This window comes from Dreissena polymorpha, chromosome 15 (assembly GCF_020536995.1).
Source record: "Dreissena polymorpha isolate Duluth1 chromosome 15, UMN_Dpol_1.0, whole genome shotgun sequence".
Taxonomy (NCBI): domain Eukaryota; kingdom Metazoa; phylum Mollusca; class Bivalvia; order Myida; family Dreissenidae; genus Dreissena; species Dreissena polymorpha.
In genome coordinates this window covers 4,347,426-4,369,164 of record NC_068369.1, presented here as the reverse complement: position 1 = coordinate 4,369,164, position 21,739 = coordinate 4,347,426, and the positions used below count along the sequence as shown (strand labels likewise).

Below are 21,739 nucleotides of genomic sequence, written 5' to 3'. Positions count from 1 at the left end.
CACATTCATGTATTTAATTTACGCAGGTGTATTTTGATGGCGATTTTCTGTACTACCTTAGCATTAATGTTTGTGCGTTTCATAGCCGAAAAAACTTAAACTATATTCAATTAAATAACATTATAGTAACATCTTGTGGATGTCTTAAAATTAACAAACTGCAACACCTGGCGGATGTTTTTACTTTTGAAGCTGTGTAGAGAACTAAATACAAATGAAAAAAAATAAATCACTTTCTTGCATGATAATGTACGATTATAAGCCGTTTAAAACAAAACCCAGCCAAATAACTCAATCACTAGCAACAACTGTCATGCAATGTACTGATTTTATAAATGATCATTGCAAACATCCATGATTTGGTTTGAAATATGCGTTTGCATGTGATTAACTTATCTAAGACCGTTTTGTCTTTCCCTTGACCTGTTATGCATGGACCAGTTATGGACATTTGATAGTGAATGAAAATATATTAAAGAACGTGACATTTATAAGTAAAGGGAGTTGTGCTGCGCACATTAGTAAACAATAAAATAAAATACAAACATAATAAACACCACATATATTTTTTTTCTTTTCTCTATTGCAACCAGCATCAGTGCCTGTTGCTGAAGCCAGTCAAGAATCTCCACCCCCTAAAGTAGACGAGGCCCCTAAAAGAGCATCATCAAAAGCACTAGCCGCGAAGCCATCCCAGGAGCGACAAGAAAAATCGCAGAGCGTAGTCGGTACGACCAAACATCTTAGCCTATTCAATCAACTCATAATACTTAGAAAACACTTCGTCCTTTTTTGTGCACTTTCTTCTTTTTAATTACTTAATATGCCTGTTTACTTCCCTGTTGTATACATTGTACTCACTTTGGCAATATATCATAGTTAGATGCAGCATTAACGGTTAAGCAAAATAATCTTGCACATGTTTTGAAACAGGTTTTTTTAGAACAATTAAAGTTACAATTACTTGTTATTTAAGAAAGCGTGTTAACTGAATATCAATGGCGGTGTTTCCTTTGCTACAAAAACGGTTTACCCTAAATAATATGTGGTTTGATGTAGATAGTACACTGAAATGTTGTGTGCAAGTATCGTTAATGAAAACCAAGCTTAGAGTTTCATGTTTTGCACGCCAAGTCAAGATCAAGGTCACTGTGATAGCTATAGTTTAAATTGGCCAATATGAGTGCCGTCGAGTCTTTTTCTTATAATTAACATATTTAACATGCAACGAGCATGTTTCTATACATGATTATCCATCTCTTTAAACATTGTGTATCTCAAATAAATCTTTCTGATTTTCAAATTAACCGAAAAGAAAATAGCAAATTAACTCCGGATATTGCAATAGTATAAATATGTACAAATGTATTGTGTTTTGTATTAAGTATTTAACATAATCGGCATTTAGTACTATTTACATACAGAAATGTACCTAGGTAGACAGAAATTCTTAATTCTTATCGCGAAGTAAGTCTTTGACAAGAAAAGAAACATTTCTAAAGAAGATACATATATGTTAGAAATACCTTTTATAAACGTGTGCAGATGTATTTTGAATGTGGTTTAAAAGCGATTTTCTTTATTTCACAAGCATTCCCGTTGATGCAAACGCAAAGAATTGTATTTGTATTTGTGAAATAGCAGGCACCTAGTTTGGCTTAAACTATATTTATACATGTAGTTACCCAAGTGGAGATCGTTTTTTAACTTTTCTGGAATCACTTATACAAGGGCCGGTTATGTGTAGTTAAATGAACATATTTGTCTAACAGAAACATATAACAACACTAACCTTCCATTTGTTATTGAAGTTTTGCTCCGTAAACACAATAAATATAATGTTACAATAATTTTTCGTTTTGCCTATTTCAAGTGCAATCAAAGACTACAACTGAAGCCAGTCAAGAATCCCCGCACCTTAAACTAGACGAGGCCCCTAGAAAAGCACCCTCAATAGCAGTTGCTGGGAAGCAATCCGAGGAGCGACGAGCAAAATCACAGAGCGTTATCGGTACAACAAAATATTATTCAGCATATTTAATCAATCATAGTAATCACTTTATCATAACTTGTGCACTAACTACATGTCTATTGGCTCAGTATTGCCCAAGCACTTTACTTTTGTTATACAAGCGACATATCATAGTCAGAAGCAGCAGTTACCGCCGAACAAAATAATTATACAAACAAAATTTTGAACGATGCATGTTGAGAACAACTAAGTGTAAAGTGACGTTTTTATTTAAGAATGGATCAGACAGATTAGTGTCCACACTTGTTCCATTAACCATTAAATGTAAAATGAAAATGGAAAAATTTATGTCGTAGAATATGTAAACAAAAAAATTTCTGAACCAAACGTCAAAAAACCATGTTTGGGTTTTATAATATGTTTACATATAGCTTTCTGAAACTGTGGTCTTCTTATTATTTTTCTGGAACCGCTAAGACAAATCCTACATAACACTCAATTACGATATAATGCTAGTAACATCTTGTAGATGTATGTATACTGTTACCATAACTATCGACAATCATGAGCGAAAGTGTTTTACTTAAACATTGAAACTGTGTAAGGAACCTACGACAAGTTCAAAAAACTTTAAAATGTTAATTTCATGATTATGTTTTAAAAAGTATACTAGCAGATTCAACTACATCAATAGACTAGCCCATTGACTTGAAACAGTAGCACCAACAGCAAACGCAAAGAATTGTATTTGTATTTGTGAAAGAACAGGCACCAAGTTTGGCTTAAACACTATTTATACATGCAGTTACCCAATCGGAGATCGTTTTTAACTTTCTGGAATCGCTTATACAAGGGCCGTTTATGTGTAGTTAAATGAACATATTTGTCTAACAGAAACATATAACAGCACCAACCTTCAATTTGTTATTTAAGTTTTGCTCCGTAAACATAATAAAAATAATGTTACAATAATGTTTCGTTTTGTCTATTTCAAGCGCAATCAGAGACTACAGCTGAAGCCAGTCAAGAATCCCCGCACCTTAAAGTAGACGAGGCCCCTAGAAAAGCACCCTCAATAGCAGTTGCTGGGAAGCAATCCGAGGAGCGACGAGCAAAATCACAGAGCGCTATCGGTACAACAAAATATTAATCAGCATATTTAATCAATCATAGTAATCACTTTATCATAACTTGTGCACTAACTACATGTCTATTGGCTCAGTATTGCCCAAGCACTTTACTTTTGTTATACAAGCGACATATCATAGTCAGAAGCAGCAGTTACCGTCGAACAAAATAATTATACAAACAAAATTTTGAATCTTACATTTTGAGAACAACTAAGTGTAAAGTGACGTTTTGTTTTGAGAATGGACCAGACATATTAGCGTCCACACTTGTTCCATTTACCATTAAATGAAAAAGGAACAATTTATGCTGAACCAAACGTCCAAAAACCATGTTTGGCTGTAATTTAATGTGTTCATATAGCTCTCTGAAACTGTGGTCTTTTTATTCTTTTTCTGGAACCGCTTAGACAAACAGCGGGTATGTTACGTGTTATGAACACATTTTCGATAAAACATGTTTATAAAGTGCTTTGTATATGTTAAGGAAGTTGTGTTGGGTAATACCGTCAACAATAAAAGAATATGCAAACATAGTAAGCATTTCGTAATACTAGTCGTTCGGTTTATATTTTATCAACATCAGAGCCTGTAGCTAAAGCCAGTCAAGATTCTCCGCCCTCTAAACTAGACGAGGCCCCTAAAAGAGCACCATCAACAGCAGTAGCCGCGAAGCCATCCGGGGAGCAACGAGCAAAATCGCAGAGCATTATCGGTAACCAAATATATTCAGCATATTCATTTAACTCATAGCAATTACTTTATCGCTTTTATGCTTTAAGTGCCTTTTTATTTGCTCAAAACTGTCTTATAACTTGTTTTTTTATGCATGGAACCCTTTTTAGCGATACATCCTAGCCAGAAGTAGATTTTGCCGCTGAAGGAAATGATTCTACAAAATTTTTAGCAGGACAAATAAGGAAACGGTTACATTTTAGTTTGAGAATGTGTACCATTAAAGATTTAACGACAAATAAACGATGTCGTAGTATATATAAACAGAAATGCTTAACCAAACGTCAATTGACCATGTTTGGCTTTTACTATACATGAACATGTAATTATCTAAAATGTGGTAGTTTTTTTTCCTTTTCTTGGAATGCTTATGTTGTTACATGTTAGGAATCCATTGTATCGCTATACAAATATTAAGGGAAGTGATTTCCATGATTCAACGAAGTTGTTTTATGGTCTTCAATAAACAGGGAAGGGATATATAGAGGATATTTGTTGGATTTGATGAAATATCGATTTTATTTCACAAGTGATCATATAAAATATGTATTTTTTATGCTCACGAGTGAAGTAAAATCGATATTCCATCGAATCAAACACATTTTCTTTTTATTTTATGCTCTTTTTCACCGTTTATTTACATTGTAAAAGAGTTTATCTGGATCATTTCGCTGGATTTATGACGTCCTTTCGTCGAAAAAGGACGTCATTTCACAGTACACAAGTGAAAAATATCGTTATTTTTCACTGTTATTTTTCACTGTTTGAAACAGTGAAATCCCAGTTTTATTTCACTGATATTTCTCTATAAACCACCGGAGACCATAAAATAAATAAATATATCAAGCATTTCGAAATAATAATTTTTCGTGTTGACTCTTTCAATCGTCATCAGGGCCTGTAGCTAAAGCCAGTCAAGAATCTCAGCCCTCTACACAAGTCGAGACCCCTAAAAGAGCACCATCAACAGCAGTAGCCGCAAAGCCATCCGGGGAGCAACGAGCCAAATCGCAGATCGTTATTGGTAACAAACAATATTCAGCATATTTAATCAAATCATGATAATCACCTTATCAGCTAAATGCGCGTCATTGAGTTTTTATTTGCTCTATGCTGCCTGATATCCTATAGTTTCATGCATGTAATCTCTTTTTGGCGATATATCAGAAGCAGCAATTATCGCTAATCGGAATAATTCTGCAAAAAATATAGTTAAAAACGTTTGGGAACAAATAATAGTTCCATGACATTTTCGTTTATTAGGATACAACGACTTTTCGTTTAAGAATTGACGACGTTGATTAGTTTTCAACCTTGTACCTCTTACCGTTTAACGAAGAATTAACAATCTACGTCTTAGAATATGTAAACCAAAAAGTTTAAATAAACGTCCACAAACAATATTTGGATTTAATTACACGTGTACATGTGTTAATCAAAATTGCGGTCTTTTTGTTATTCTGGAACCGCGTATACAAGTAGCGGCTATGTGACGTGCTACGAACACAATTTATTACTAGAACATATAAAGGGAAGTGCTTTTTCAAGGGAGTTGGGTAGCGGCCTTCAATATACAAGAAAGGAATAAACACATGAAGCATTTCGTTGTAATCTCCTTGATCAATTGTATGCACTTAATACCATTTTTATTTGCCCAATACCGCGTACTTATTTGTCTTTTTATTAATACAAACCATTTTAGCCATATATCAAATATCAAATAATTATGCAAACATATTTGAAGCAGGCTTTTTAAGAACAGGAATGGTAAAAGTACCTTTTCGTTTGAGAATGGACCAGATATTTTTGCCAGGACGTATTGAACGAAATAGGAACACTCTATGTCGTACAATATGTAAACCAAATTACTTAACGAAACGTCCACACACCATGTTTGGCTTTAATTACACATGTACATATTGCTCTTCAAATCTATGGTCGTTTTGCCTTTTCTGGAACAGCTCCTTGTAACATAAGTTACGTATTATGAACACATGTTTTATAGAAACATATTTAGGCAAATGCTTTTCATGTATCAAGGACGTTGTGTTGCGTAATACCGTTAACAATATAATATATACAAACATATTAAGCATTTCTTAATAATAATTGTTAGTTTCGTCTATTCGTCTAAAGCCAGTCAAGAATCTTTGCCCTCTAAACTAGACGAAGCTCCTAACAGAGCATCATCAATAGCAGTAGCCGCGCAATCATCCGTGAATCAAGTAGCAAAATCGCAGAGCGTTATCGGTAACCAAATATATTCAGCACAGTTATTCACATTATAGGAATCACCTAATCACGTTTATGCACTTAATTCTCTTTTTTATTTGCTCAATACTGGCTTATCACATGGCTTTTTATGCATTAAGCCCATTTCGGCGATTCATCATAGTCAAAAGCAGCAATTACTGCTGATAAAAATAATTATGCAAACTATTTTAGCAGGACTTTTGAGAACAACTAAGGTTAAAATGACATTTTCGTTTGAAAATAGACAAGACATACAAGTCATCACATTTATACCATTAACCGTTTAACGAAAAATGAACTACCGGGTATCTATGTCATAGATTATGTAAAGCAAAATGCTTAATCAAAGGTCAACAAAGCATTTTTGGCTTTAATAATACGTGTACATGTTCTTCTCTTAAAGCGGGTATATAAGATTTTTTATATGTGTTTAATTGTAATATATTGATTAAATATGTTACAATAACACAAAATAGGCAAGAAAAATTATTCATTAAAGCCGAATCTCATAAAATGCAGCAAAGACAAATTAGCGCCCCGAGCCGATTGTGACGTACATATTTTCCTACAATAACCGAAGCATTCGTCTCTGTATTAGGATCGGAGTTAGTGTTCGTGTGTCGTATGAATAGATATCGTTGCAGGAATTCAAATAAACCGTTAAACTAAGTTTAGATTCACATCGTACATGTATGGTATACATGCTGGCGAATTCGGCTGTACAGCCGTTTTCAATTTCAGAATTAAATATCTGGCTTATTTAGCATTTTTCGACACATGTTCTTCTTAACTTTTATTTTAATTTATATTGAAATATATATATAATAAGTTTTTTACACATTTTATATAAATTCATAAATACAAAATCGTATATACCCGCTTTAATTGAGGTTTATTTGCCCTTTCTCGGACCGATTATACCAGGCGCGTTTATGTGGCGTGTTATGAACGCATATTATTGCAAGAAAGAAATAAAGGGAAGTGCTTTAAATGTTTCAATGAAGTTGTGTTGTTGTCTCCCATGAACATGAAAATAAAAACTTATGCATACTTTCGAAATGATAATTGTTACTAGAACATATAAAGGGAAGTGCTTTTTCAAGGTAGTTGGGTAGCGCCCTTCAATATACAAGAAAAGAATATATAAACACATGAAGCGTTTCGTAGTAATAATTGTTTCTTTCGTTTATTACAATCGTCATCAGAGCCTGTAGCTACAGCTATTCAAGAATCTCCGCCCTCTAAACAAGACGAGACCCCTAAAAGAGCATCATCAATAGCAGTAGCCGCGAAGCCATCCGAGGAGCAACGAGCAAAATCGCAGAGAATTATCGGTAACCAAATATATTCAGCATATTCAATTAACTCATGCTTATCTCCTTCTAACTTTTACACATTTCTTTACCGTTTTATTTTTCCAATACTTCATAATAACTTGCCTTCTTTACTTATGACACCCATTATATCATATATTATTGTCAGAAGCGGCAATTACCGCTAAATGCAATAAATTTGCAAAAATATTTGACACAACCCTTTTTTAAGCAATAAGGATAGGTTGACTTTTTCGTTTAAGAAATGACCAGACAGAGAAGTTTTTACACCTGTACCAGTAACAGTTGACACAAAATAAGCAATCTTTGTCGTAAAATATGTAAACAAAAATCATAAAACAAACGGCCAAAAAACATGTTCGGCTTTAATTTTACGTGTACATGTACTTACCTCAATTGATGTCGTTTTTGCCTTTCTTTTTCTGGGTCCGCTTAAACAAGGAGCGGTTATGTCACGTGCTATAAATACATTTTATTTTGTCTTATTTAATCGACAGCAGAGCCTGTAGCTAAAGCCAGTCAAGAATCTCCGCCATCTAAACCTAGACGAGGCCCCTAAAAGAGCATCATCCATAGCAGTAGTTGCGAAGCCGTCCGGGGAGCAACGCGTAAAATCGCAGAGCGTTATCGGTAACCAAATATCTTCATAGTAAACACCTAATCAGTTCTTTGCAGTAAATCGCATTGTTATTTGCTCAATACTGCCTAACAACTTGCCTTTTTTTATTATGTAACCGATTTAAGCGACATATCAGATATAAAATAATATTGCAAAAATGTTTGAAACAAGCCTTTTGGAAACAAATGATGGTATAATGACACTTTCGTTTGAAAATGGACCAGAAAGATAAGTTTTCACACCTGTACCATTAACCGGTTTAAGAAAAATAAACAGTCTTTGTTGTAGAATATGTAAACAAAAAAACGCCAAGAAACCACGTTTGGATTTATTGTTTCTGTTGTTACTAGAACATATAAAGGGAAGTGCTTTTTCAAGGGAGTTGGGTAGCGGCCTTCAATGTACGAGAAAAGAATATATAAACACATGAAGCATTTCGTAGTAATAATTGTTTGTTTCGTTTATTGCAATCGTCATCAGAGCCTGTAGCTACAGCTATTCAAGAATCTCCGCCCTCTAAACAAGACGAGACCCCTAAAAGAGCATCATCAATAGCAGTAGCCGCGAAGCCATCCGAGGAGAAACGAGCAAAATCGCAGAGCATTATCGGTAACCAAATATATTCAGCATATTCAATTAACTCATTAACTCCTTCTAACTTTTATACATTTCTTTACCGTTTTATTTTTCCAATACTTCATAATAACTTGCCTTCTTTACTTATGACACCCTTTATATCATATATTATTGTCAGAAGCGGCAATTTCCGCTAAATGCAATAAATTTGCAAAAATATTTGACACAGCCCTTTTTTAAGCAATAAGGATACGATGACTTTTTCGTTTAAGAAATGACCAGACAGAGAAGTTTTTACACTTGTACCAGTAACAGTTTACACAAAATAAGCAATCTTTGTCGTAAAATATGTAAACCAAAATCATAAAACAAACGTCCAAAAAAACATGTTCGGCTTTAATTTTACGTGTACATGTACTTTCCTCAATTGATGTCGTTTTTGCATTTCTTTTTCTGGGTCCGCTTAAACAAGGAGCGGTTATGTCACGTGCTATAAATACATTTTATTTTGTCTTATTTAATCGACAGCAGAGCCTGTAGCTAAAGCCAGTCAAGAATCTCCGCCATCTAAACCAGACGAGGCCCCTAAAAGAGCATCATCAATAGCAGTAGTTGCGAAGCCATCCGGGGAGCAACGCGTAAAATCGCAGAGCGTTATCGGTAACCAAATATCTTCATAATTAACACCTAATCAGTTCTTTGCAGTAAATCGCATTGTTATTTGCTCAATACTGCCTAACAACTTGCCTTTTTTATTATGTAACCGATTTAAGCGACATATCAGATATGAAATAATATTGCAAAAATGTTTGAAACAAGCCTTTTGGAAACAAATGATGGTATAATGACACTTTCGTTTGAAAATGGACCAGAAAGATAAGTTTTCACACCTGTACCATTAACCGGTTAAAGAAAAATAAACAGTCTTTGTTGTAGAATATGTAAACAAAAAATCGTCAAGAAACCACGTTTGGATTTACTGTTTCTGTTGTTACTAGAACATATAAAGGGAAGTGCTTTTTCAAGGGAGTTGGGTAGCGGCCTTCAATGTACGAGAAAAGAATACATAAACACATGAAGCATTTCGTAGTAATAATTGTTTGTTTCGTTTATTACAATCGTCATCAGAGCCTGTAGCTACAGCTATTCAAGAATCTCCGCCCTCTAAGCAAGACGAGACCCCTAAAAGAGCATCATCAATAGCAGTAGCCGCGAAGCCATCCGAGGAGCAACGAGCAAAATCGCAGAGCATTATCGGTAACCAAATATATTCAGCATTTTCAATTAACTCATTAACTCCTCCTAACTTTTATACATTTCTTTACCGTTTTATTTTTTCCAATACTTCATAATAACTTGCCTTCTTTACTTATGACACCCATTATATCATATATTATTGTCAGAAGCGGCAATTACCGCTAAATGCAATAAATTTGCAAAAATATTTGACACAGCCCTTTTTTAAGCAATAAGGATACGATGACTTTTTCGTTTAAGAAATGACCAGACAGAGAAGTTTTTACACTTGTACCAGTAACAGTTTACATAAAATAAGCAATCTTTGTCGTAAAATATGTAAACCAAAATCATAAAACAAACGTCCAAAAAACATGTTCGGCTTTAATTTTACGTGTACATGTACTTACCTCAATTGATGTCGTTTTTGCCTTTCTTTTTCTGGGTCCGCTTAAACAAGGAGCGGTTATGTCACGTGCTATAAATACATTTTATTTTGTCTTATTTAATCGACAGCAGAGCCTGTAGCTAAAGCCAGTCAAGAATCTCCGCCATCTAAACCAGACGAGGCCCCTAAAAGAGCATCATCAATAGCAGTAGCCGCGAAGCCATCCGGGGAGCAACGCGTAAAATCGCAGAGCGTTATCGGTAACCAAATATCTTCATAGTAAACACCTAATCAGTTCTTTGCAGTAAATCGCATTGTTATTTGCTCAATACTGCCTAACAACTTGCCTTTTTTATTATGTAACCGATTTAAGCGACATATCAGATATGAAATAATATTGCAAAAATGTTTGAAACAAGCCTTTTGGAAACAAATGATGGTATAATGACACTTTCGTTTGAAAATGGACCAGAAAGATAAGTTTTCACACCTGTACCATTAACCGGTTTAAGAAAAATAAACAGTCTTTGTTGTAGAATATGTAAACAAGAAACGTCAAGAAACCACGTTTGGATTTACTGTTTCTGTTGTTACTAGAACATATAAAGGGAAGTGCTTTTTCAAGGGAGTTGGGTAGCGGCCTTCAATGTACGAGAAAAGAATATATAAACACATGAAGCATTTCGTAGTAATAATTGTTTGTTTCGTTTATTACAATCGTCATCAGAGCCTGTAGCTACAGCTATTCAAGAATCTCCGCCCTCTAAACAAGACGAGACCCCTAAAAGAGCATCATCAGTAGCAGTAGCCGCGAAGCCATCCGAGGAGCAACGAGCAAAATCGCAGAGCATTATCGGTGACCTAATATATTCAGCATATTCAATTAACTCATTAACTCCTTCTAACTTTTATACATTTCTTTACCGTTTTATTTTTCCAATACTTCATAATAACTTGCCTTCTTTACTTATGACACCCATTATATCATATATTATTGTCAGAAGCGGCAATTATCGCTAAATGCAATAAATTTGCAAAAATATTTGACACAGCCCTTTTTTAAGCAATAAGGATACGATGAATTTTTCGTTTAAGAAATGACCAGACAGAGAAGTTTTTACACTTGTACCAGTAACAGTTTACACAAAATAAGCAATCTTTGTCGTAAAATATGTAAACCAAAATCATAAAACAAACGTCCAAAAAACATGAACGGCTTTAATTTTACGTGTACATGTACTTACCTCAATTGATGTCGTTTTTGCCTTTCTTTTTCTGGGTCCGCTTAAACAAGGAGCGGTTATGTCACGTGTTATAAATACATTTTATTTTGTCTTATTTAATCGTCAGCAGAGCCTGTAGCTAAAGCCAGTCAAGAATCTCCGCCATCTAAACCAGACGAGGCCCCTAAAAGAGCATCATCAATAGCAGTAGCCGCGAAGCCATCCGGGGAGCAACGCGTAAAATCGCAGAGCGTTATCGGTAACCAAATATCTTCATAGTAAACACCTAATCAGTTCTTTGCAGTAAATCGCATTGTTTAATACTGCCTAACAACTTGCCTTTTTTATTATGTAACCGATTTAAGCGACATATCAGATATGAAATAATATTGCAAAAATGTTTGAAACAAGCCTTTTGGAAACAAATGATGGTATAATGACACTTTCGTTTGAAAATGGACCAGAAAGATAAGTTTTCACACCTGTACCATTAACCGGTTTAAGAAAAATAAACAGTCTTTGTTGTAGAATATGTAAACAAGAAACGTCAAGAAACCACGTTTGGATTTACTGTTTCTGTTGTTACTAGAACATATAAAGGGAAGTGCTTTTTCAAGGGAGTTGGGTAGCGGCCTTCAATGTACGAGAAAAGAATATATAAACACATGAAGCATTTCGTAGTAATAATTGTTTGTTTCGTTTATTACAATCGTCATCAGAGCCTGTAGCTACAGCTATTCAAGAATCTCCGCCCTCTAAACAAGACGAGACCCCTAAAAGAGCATCATCAGTAGCAGTAGCCGCGAAGCCATCCGAGGAGCAACGAGCAAAATCGCAGAGCATTATCGGTGACCTAATATATTCAGCATATTCAATTAACTCATTAACTCCTTCTAACTTTTATACATTTCTTTACCGTTTTATTTTTCCAATACTTCATAATAACTTGCCTTCTTTACTTATGACACCCATTATATCATATATTATTGTCAGAAGCGGCAATTATCGCTAAATGCAATAAATTTGCAAAAATATTTGACACAGCCCTTTTTTAAGCAATAAGGATACGATGAATTTTTCGTTTAAGAAATGACCAGACAGAGAAGTTTTTACACTTGTACCAGTAACAGTTTACACAAAATAAGCAATCTTTGTCGTAAAATATGTAAACCAAAATCATAAAACAAACGTCCAAAAAACATGAACGGCTTTAATTTTACGTGTACATGTACTTACCTCAATTGATGTCGTTTTTGCCTTTCTTTTTCTGGGTCCGCTTAAACAAGGAGCGGTTATGTCACGTGTTATAAATACATTTTATTTTGTCTTATTTAATCGTCAGCAGAGCCTGTAGCTAAAGCCAGTCAAGAATCTCCGCCATCTAAACCAGACGAGGCCCCTAAAAGAGCATCATCAATAGCAGTAGCCGCGAAGCCATCCGGGGAGCAACGCGTAAAATCGCAGAGCGTTATCGGTAACCAAATATCTTCATAGTAAACACCTAATCAGTTCTTTGCAGTAAATCGCATTGTTTAATACTGCCTAACAACTTGCCTTTTTTATTATGTAACCGATTTAAGCGACATATCAGATATGAAATAATATTGCAAAAATATTTGAAACAAGCCTTTTGGAAACAAATGATAGTATAATGACACTTTCGTTTGAAAATGGACCAGACAGATAAGTTTTCACCCCTGTACCATTAACCGGTTTAAGAAAAATAAACAGTCTTTGTTGTAGAATATGTAAACAAAAAAACTTCAAGAAACCACGTTTGAATTTACTTATATGTGTACATGTAAGTATCTAAATTGAGGTCGTGTTTCCCTTTTCTGTGACGAGCGGTTATGTGACTTGTTATGAACACATTTTATTGCTCGAAAAAAAAATTTAAGGGAAGTGCGTTTCTTGTTTCAATGAAGTTGTGTTGCGGACATCCACGAAAAAAAATATGCACATAAATGAGGCATTTCTAGATATTAGTTGTTCGTTTTTTTCTATTTCAATCGGTATCAGAGCCTGTAGCTAAAGCCAGTCAAGAATCTCCACCCTCTAAACAAGACGAGGTCCCTAAAAGAGCATCATCACTAGCAGTAGCCGCGAAGCCATCCGTGGAGCAACGAGGCAAATCGCAGATCGTTATCGGTAACAACATATCTTCATTATACTCAATCAACTCATAGTAATCTTGTTTCGCGCATTTCATTTTTATTTGCTCAATACTGCCTTCTTACTGGCATTTTTATGATGGGATACCATTTCAGCGACACATCAAAACCAAAAGCAGCCAATTGTCGCTGAACGAAATAATTCGGCAAAAATGAATTTTAACAAGCCTTTTTAAATAAAATAATATTAAAATGACATTTTCTTTTGAGAATGAACGAAACAGATTAGTTTTCACACTTGATTCATTAAACGTTTAAAAAATGCAAAATCTTTGTCGTAGAATATATTCACCTAAATGCTTAACTAACCTTCCACAAACCATGCTTGGATGTTGAATACGTGTAGATGTAACATTCTAAATTAAGGTCATTTTAACATCCCTTTTATAAGTCGCTTATACATTGAGCTGTTATGTGACGTGTTATGAACAAATTTTATTGCAAGAAACATATTTAGGGAGGTGTTTTTCATGTTTCAAGGAAGTTGTATTGCGGAATTCCATGTATATGGAAAGAATAAATAAACATATTGCGCATTTCGTAACAATCATTGTTCGCTTCGTCTATTTTAAATCACACCAGACCCTGTAGCTAAAGCCAGTCAAGAACATTCGTCCCCTTATCTAAACGAGGTCACTAAAAGAGCATCATCAATAGCAGTAGCCGCGAAGCCATCCGGGGAGCAACGAGCGAAATCGCAGAGCGTTATCGGCAACTAAATATATTCAATAAACTCATAGTAATCACCTTGCAATGTTTTATACACTTTTATTTGCTTAATACCGCCTAACGATTTGCGTTTTTATACATGCAACCAATTTAAGCGACATGTTACAGTAAGACGAAGCGATTTCGCCGAACGAAGTATTTCTGCAAAAATATGTGAAACTTATTTTAGAGCACCCATGGTGCAAAGACCCTTTTGTTTGAGAATGGACAAGATGGATTAGTTTACATACGCGTACCATTAACCGTCAAGCTAAAACAAGATAAACAATGTGTATTGTAAAATTAAAATAAAATAATACACTTTTAATTGTTTTTATGATATTAAGATGCGGAAATAAAGAAGAACAGCTAATCAAGTTGTTGTGGCCATCATGAAAAAGTTGTTTTCAAATATCGCTTTATTATTGCACGATAAATAAAATTATTTTCCGGCATGTCAATTAGGTCATCAGATTATGTCGTTAAACAATTGCTACGTCCATTCACTTATTAATTGGTAAGGAACGGTCATTAATTGATTTTACGATGACGAACCTTTGGACATATTCTCAAACTTAATGATGCGCATATTAAGGAACTCTCTGTAGGATTTTAAAAATTGACATTCAACTTTATTTATTTCTTGGTCATTCTTAAATATCAGGTGAGCGCAACTTTATTTATTTCTTGGTCGTTCTTAAAAATCAGTTGAGCGCAAAAAATCGGTATCCAATCAATTTTTTTTATCGATATTTGTTAATATTATCCTGAAATAAGTATTCGCTTATTAATATTGATTGAATTAATTTAACACATTGAGGCATGTATCAGTATCATTAATATAGAAAATATATTAACGCGCGTACGTGCAGTGTGCACTGAAGGTGTAAAACATTGGATGTAGCCAGCACACTGCATACTTAATTTACCGGTATCTGGAGTTATCAGATTAAATGAAACGTCTGAATTTATCCGATGATGCAATCCAGATATGCTCTCGCGATAATTATCCATATGGAATTTATGTAGAATATGGAAGAAAAAAGAGGAACATTGCAAAACATTCACGATTTTATAATTATATGGAGGAAATAATTATTGATTCAGACGGATGCCTGTTAAATAATGATATACGTGTATTCCTAACCTCAATCTTAACCTTAAAGCAGTTCTTAATTGAAGTTATTTAGTTATATGTACCTTATTGGTAGCCGTTTTGCCCGAGGCACGGACTTTGAAATAGACTCCCTTTAGACTTAAATGTGTACATGTAACTGATATTAAATCATGAACAAATGTTACGTACACAATTATGTATTAAGACATAATAAGCCGTCAATGTAAATTTTGTTTTTCTTATTTTGTTTCCGATATCAAACTTTAAAGAACATTGAAAATCTGTTCCATATATTTCAAGGATAACGAGGGTTTTTTGTTAATATAAATGTGTACATTTTTTAATGTGTATGTAATAATTACCAGAATCGGTATGTACATACAGAAGCTGTGTCTGATGCGACCGGTTTACCAAGGTAGACTGTAGTTCTTTAACCAGCACAGCGCCGCGTATATCGAACTAATCGCGGAGTTGGTTTTTGACAAGATAAGATAAAAGTCCAGATATAGATACATATCTGTTAGAAATGCCAGTAATAAACGTGTATATGTGTATTTTGATGGTGATTTTATGAGTTTCCTTAACATTTGAGTGTATGCGTTAATAGCTGAAACGAACCCTAGATAATACATACATGTAGTTTCAATTCATTCTGGTATAATCTTGTGGAATTTGCGGTTGCTTTAAACAGACAGAATTGCAGTCATGAGCGAATGAATTATGTTTTGATTTTAAAGTCGTGTAAAGAACTTAAAAATGACAAAAACCATTTAAACAATTACTCGAATGATTATCTACCAACTAGTATGCATGCCTTACGAAGCAAACCAACAAGCCACTCAAGCAAATCAGTAGCAACAACTGACTCGGCAATTTACTGTATGGGACCGATTATACAAGGACATTGTATGTTACGTATTATAAACATTTTTGTGGGAAGAAACATGTTTAAGTGATGTGCTATTTATATGTAAAGGAAGTTAAATTTCGTATTTCCACAAACACGAAAAGAAGATACAGAAATAGTAAGCATGTCATAATAATATTTGTTTTGTCATCAGAGCCTGTAGCTAAAGCCAGTCAAGAGGCCGCTAAGAAAGCACCATCGATAGCAGTGGTCAAGAAACCATCCGAGGAGCAACGTGGAAAATCGGAGAGCACACTCGGTATGGTCATTTATAATCAGCTTAAAGTTGTTTCAAGAATAATTTTTATTTTATTATTTTGTCATATGGTGCTTTTCATTCAGATTTTATGCGCCTAATGATGCCAAGTTACTTACATGTATATACATTGAACTAATTTTGGCGACATATAATGGTAAGACGCAGAGGCCGCTAAGCGAAATCATTCCGCAAAATATTCAAAGAAGGCTGTTTTAGTGAAACCTTAATGCTGCCGTGTGTACCATTTGCCATTCGATGCAAAAAATAACAGTCTATGTCGTAAAATATATAGAGGAACCAAAGTGACAAGGAACGAAAAAACTATCGGTTTGAAAGATCGTGCGCGGTTCAAAATATGAAGGCGTAGTAAAGAATCCTGGTTATTAGATTTGGATATGGTGGGCGGGCGGTTTGACGCATTAAATCGGCATCAAGCTGGTGATATCAAGTCGATGACTTTAGATTGCAATTAACAATCTTGCATAAATATGGGAAATATCAAGCTTGCTTACCTGTAGAGTGCATTTCCGGCGTGTCTGATCAATCCAAGGTTACTGTTACCAAAATATTTAAAAATGTTTCAATAACGTACGTTTGAATGGAGATATTGCAGTGTAATGTTGTATTCAGGTAACTTGGTTTGACAATCGTTTTAGCCCAGTATGCCTATGGTAAATGGCATTATGTTTACAAATAACAAAGGAGGCAACATTTAGTTTCCAGTCAATGACTAATTTGGACTGCCCAATATTAATGAAAAATTTGATAAAGCAAATTTGCATGAAGATCTAGATTGGGAATGTATTTCTAGAGGTTCAGGTGAATATTAAGGTCACTTTGAAAAAAAGAGAGGAGAAAAACAGTTGTCACTAAATAGTATGTGTTTTCTTAGAGATATTGTTTTGCAATTGAGTCAGTATTTTACATGAAGAATGAGCTCGGCAATGCATCTTTTTCTAATGAGGCCAAGGGATAGGTCAATGTTACTAAAATAATTCAAGAATAAATAGGTTGTTTCTTATCAACAACTTTAGTTTGCACCAATCATTATGAAACATAGGATATAGTTAGCTCACACGGACACAATGATCTTGATTGTATGTGGGCATTGTCGGTCAAATAATGTTAGAACCTAGTGACGGGTATTACAGACAAATATCAATTGAAAAGTATGAACAACATATCAATTCATTAAAAATCACAATCATCAACAAATGTTTATATCATGTTTATATCATTTGTTATTGAATGCTGTATGTGATTAAGAGGAAAATCTGTCATTAAAAAATCGATCATTTATCAAAAACTAATATTCAGTATCAAATTGCACGTCCTCTGTTATTAAAAAGCTAAACATGTGATATATTTAATGCGATGGACATATTATATTGTCGAGGTATGTTAAACATGATTGATATATGTGGTCGAGTTCATCGTATCGATTTCTGTATAAATGTCGGCGTTTTATTGTAACACTTGTTAACTATTCGCTGATCTAGGTCGGCACTCACAGCGCTCGTAAGAGGTTCACGAAATTTGAATAGCGAACAGAGCACATGATTTTATATATAACGTGTTCTGTTTACAACTGAACATTTTCAAGATATCATTCCATTTTTAGAAATTAGTTTACAAAAAAATACGCTTTTGCACGAATCAGCCACCAGTTTAAAACGGAAGTAGTCGCGTTTATGAATTTTACATAAGCTTTCCTACTAGGAGCTCCACAGTTGGTATGTTAAATACCACGTTCGTGTCTCTGCCTACTTACGCTCAATGTATCCAATATAACTATTCTTTACCCAGAACTTGGTCAAAATGATGCCTTAAGTTTATTAAATACAGTGTTAACAGTTAATTGAAAGCAAAAATTTCATTTTTTTCCAAAATGGATTTAAATGCAAAAAAGAAACAACTTAAATCAAAAAGTGTGTTTCATCAAAGTTCAACTTACCAATATACCAGTTATAAAACGCTATTTCGTTAAAACTATGTACTGTTAATATTTTCTAAATAACATCGTTAAATACGATTGTACAATGACAGGGGATGTCGGTACCCGCACAGGCCTCTGCGAGCGTGACTTACCAACCGAAGTACTCTCTCTCTATATATATAGCCAATCTTATTTATGTAAACTAATAGTTTTGTATTTACATTATGAATACATCACACAAAACCCGTTTCCCAGTGCTATAAAGGATGGGGAAAATATTCATCTAAATCCTCCGAAATATCGTGTAATCTATAAGCATAGTCGCCACTTTGGTGGTAGATTGTCGAGGTTGTTTTTTAATCGCTAGATCACGTAATTAAGTCGGCGGAGCAATCGTCTTCCAGACGTGTTCTTATTTGCTTTATACCTTAAAAACACATTTTAAAGAAAAATATTACACAATAATATGGTTTGTAGATGTTGAGAGGAAAAGAGCGAATTAGTTAAGCAAATGCTGAATCATGAAGTGCTAATGCCAATTAATCGTTTTGAGAACTATCTATTGACGTCCCGCTTAATACCAAATTATGAGAGACAATGCTGAATCATGAATTTCCAGTGCCAAGTAATCGCGTTGAACATATTGATGTCCCGTTAAACAAGGCTTGACTGTAGCGTATTTAACTCTTGCTGTAATGGAGCGCGGTTGAAATTCGGTCACACAAAATATTTGCATTAGTCTCGATCGAGAAACATAACGTTAGAAGATCGCATATGTTGGTCCCAGTGTTGTTACTTGTTTAAAAGTGTTGACTTTGAACTTAAAGGTAAGGCTTTTTTACTTTGATAAAATATTAATTAATATATATGTAATTTAAAATAAATGTTTAATTGAACTATTGTAAACAAAAATTGATGGTTAGATAGTTGTTTTTCTTATTATAATTGAAATCAAATAGATAAATATTTTTATACAAATTAAAACACAAATTCCAATTCTATAGCATGATATGTACATTCTTCAACCGATGCAATGCTATCCAGGATGCGACAGTTGTGCTTTCTCATCAGACAAACAAGATTTAATGATTGAAAAAGTAAATTATTTGTTTAGAAGCTTGTTAGTAATGTCGACAATTCTTTAGTTAATAACACAACGAAAAAGTATAGAGAAAGTAGAACAGTGGTAATATTGATCTTGTATATAGTGTTTCATATTATGGGTCTTAACGTTCTTGTTTTTTCCATGGACAATATAAAAAAGTTCGAGAGCGAGACAGGGTGTCGTTTTAAAATAATAAGATAATTCATGTTTATAATTTTATAAACAACAATTTTTTAACGTTTTTTACCTGCCTAATAGAAAAATTGTTGTTCAGACGATGTTTAAGTTCTATTTTAAATGTTCGGTTAATTATTCAAATGGGTTGATGACCGTAATACAACACCGAAATTATCGAGTGCGATGTAAGTGCGGTAATTTCATTGTGAAAGGGATACACTTCGCCTTGTAATACCAGTCAAAACCGGAATACGTCTGTCTCATAATTTCTGAATTTCGTCATCTCGAAGCTTAAATATACAAACGCTGTATCAAATAAATAAACACTAGAGGAAACATCATAGTCAATAAGTGCGCAGTCAGATCAATATGAACTTTATCGCCTTGCACGCGCTTGAACATATATAAGCTAATAACATCATAGGATGATTAGCCGTTGTTATATTTACAGAACTTTTGTGCAAACAACGAGCTAGAAATTATTATCTTGCCCAATTATTTATTGCCGCATTTTAAATGTTCTTATCTTTAACCCACTCTTAAAATCATTCATAAACCCCAAGGTCATTTCACTGCCATTCTATAACTTATTTCGGTATTTCTGATATAGGATATACAAAATAACTCGGTCACTGAGTCATTCATGTGCTGCGTAATTTGTTCGTACCGGTTCTGTAATCATATAATAGATAGATATGTGGTGAAGAATATCCTGCTAAGACTAAGTTGTCCATCTGTCCGTCCACTCTTCTAACATGTGTACGTGTTAATCTCCTGTGTATTTCCTTAATTGCCTCTTTAATTGTGCAATTGGCATGTCGTTTAAGGTTAGTTGATGTCGTTTAAGGTCAGTTGAAGGTTTAAAAAAACTATTTTTTTTCCCGAATGTTTTATATTGCGATGTATTTAAACCACAGAAGTGGAAGTTCAACATTTTTACAAAACGTGGTATAAAATACAGCATACTCTTTTAAAATCTTAATTTTGAGACCATCATTTTCTGATGCGACTTATGAACATGCCTCTTTAACAAGAATGTTTACAGACGATTTTTTTACGGACACATTTATATCACATGTCACATGTGTTATATTAGAATAAATTATGTTTTCCTTAACATGATCTGCGTGACTCATGTATACATAATTTAAGACGGCAAGACCACATTACATCGTCAGTTGTGTAACTGTAGACTCAGCATCTGTCGCTCAGGAACATATAATTATGATGATATATCAGATCTATGTATATGTGTCCACGTGTACGCAGTGCAAAATTTTTACGCAGAGCGAAACTCGCAGTCAGAAATTAATATAAAACTACACACTAGGTAATGCTCGCATTAATGAAATCGTTATCGAATTTATATAGATTTGTTTTATTTGTATTGTGCTTTGTTTAATTGAATGACATTCGATATTGGCCTTTTACAGAAATAAATGCGAAAATCTTTATTTTCATATAATTTATTACTTGAATAAGTTAGCCATGGTATAACTATGAATATTTGCATAAACAGTAGTAAAGTTAATTTTAGCCTCTTATTTGAAGCGGAATATGTTATTAAAGTGAGTTCTCGTGTTAAAGCGGGTATATACGATTTTTATATGTGCTGAATTGTAAAATATTGATTCAAATATGTTATAATAACACACAATATGCAAGAAAAATGATACATTTAAGACGAATTTCATAAAATACAGCAAATACAAATTAGCCGATTGTGACGAAGATAATTCGTAATTATTTTCCTACAACAACCGATGCATTCGTCTTTTTAGTAAGTGTTCATGTGTCGTATGAATCGATATCGCTGCAGGAATTTCAAATGAACCGTTAAACTAAATTTAGATTCACATCGTACATGCATGATATACATGCTGGCGAATTCGGCTG

The 21,739-nt window shown here is 34.0% G+C and overlaps 1 protein-coding gene across 50 annotated transcripts in view; it reads left to right on the top strand.

Annotated features, from left to right (window-relative positions):
* Positions 1–21,739, top strand: part of LOC127859320 (neurofilament heavy polypeptide-like) — a 57,871-nt gene that overhangs the window by 20,245 nt on the left and 15,887 nt on the right. Inside the window, exons 4-19 of one of the 50 annotated variants that reach the window (XM_052396594.1) lie at positions 594–728; positions 1,874–2,011; positions 2,968–3,105; positions 3,686–3,814; positions 4,730–4,858; positions 8,521–8,649; positions 9,148–9,276; positions 9,745–9,873; positions 10,369–10,500; positions 10,968–11,096; positions 11,591–11,722; positions 12,183–12,311; positions 12,806–12,937; positions 13,483–13,611; positions 14,217–14,345; positions 16,521–16,625. In XM_052396594.1, coding sequence (XP_052252554.1) covers positions 594–728; positions 1,874–2,011; positions 2,968–3,105; positions 3,686–3,814; positions 4,730–4,858; positions 8,521–8,649; positions 9,148–9,276; positions 9,745–9,873; positions 10,369–10,500; positions 10,968–11,096; positions 11,591–11,722; positions 12,183–12,311; positions 12,806–12,937; positions 13,483–13,611; positions 14,217–14,345; positions 16,521–16,625 — 2,073 coding nt within the window. Of the gene's footprint in view, positions 1–593; positions 729–1,873; positions 2,012–2,967; positions 3,106–3,685; positions 3,815–4,729; positions 4,859–7,292; positions 7,422–8,520; positions 8,650–9,144; positions 9,277–9,744; positions 9,874–10,368; positions 10,501–10,967; positions 11,097–11,590; positions 11,723–12,182; positions 12,312–12,805; positions 12,938–13,482; positions 13,612–14,216; positions 14,346–16,520; positions 16,626–21,739 lie in introns of all 50 variants that reach the window. The other 49 variants (XM_052396592.1, XM_052396593.1, XM_052396591.1 and 46 more) reach the window with 49 other exon arrangements.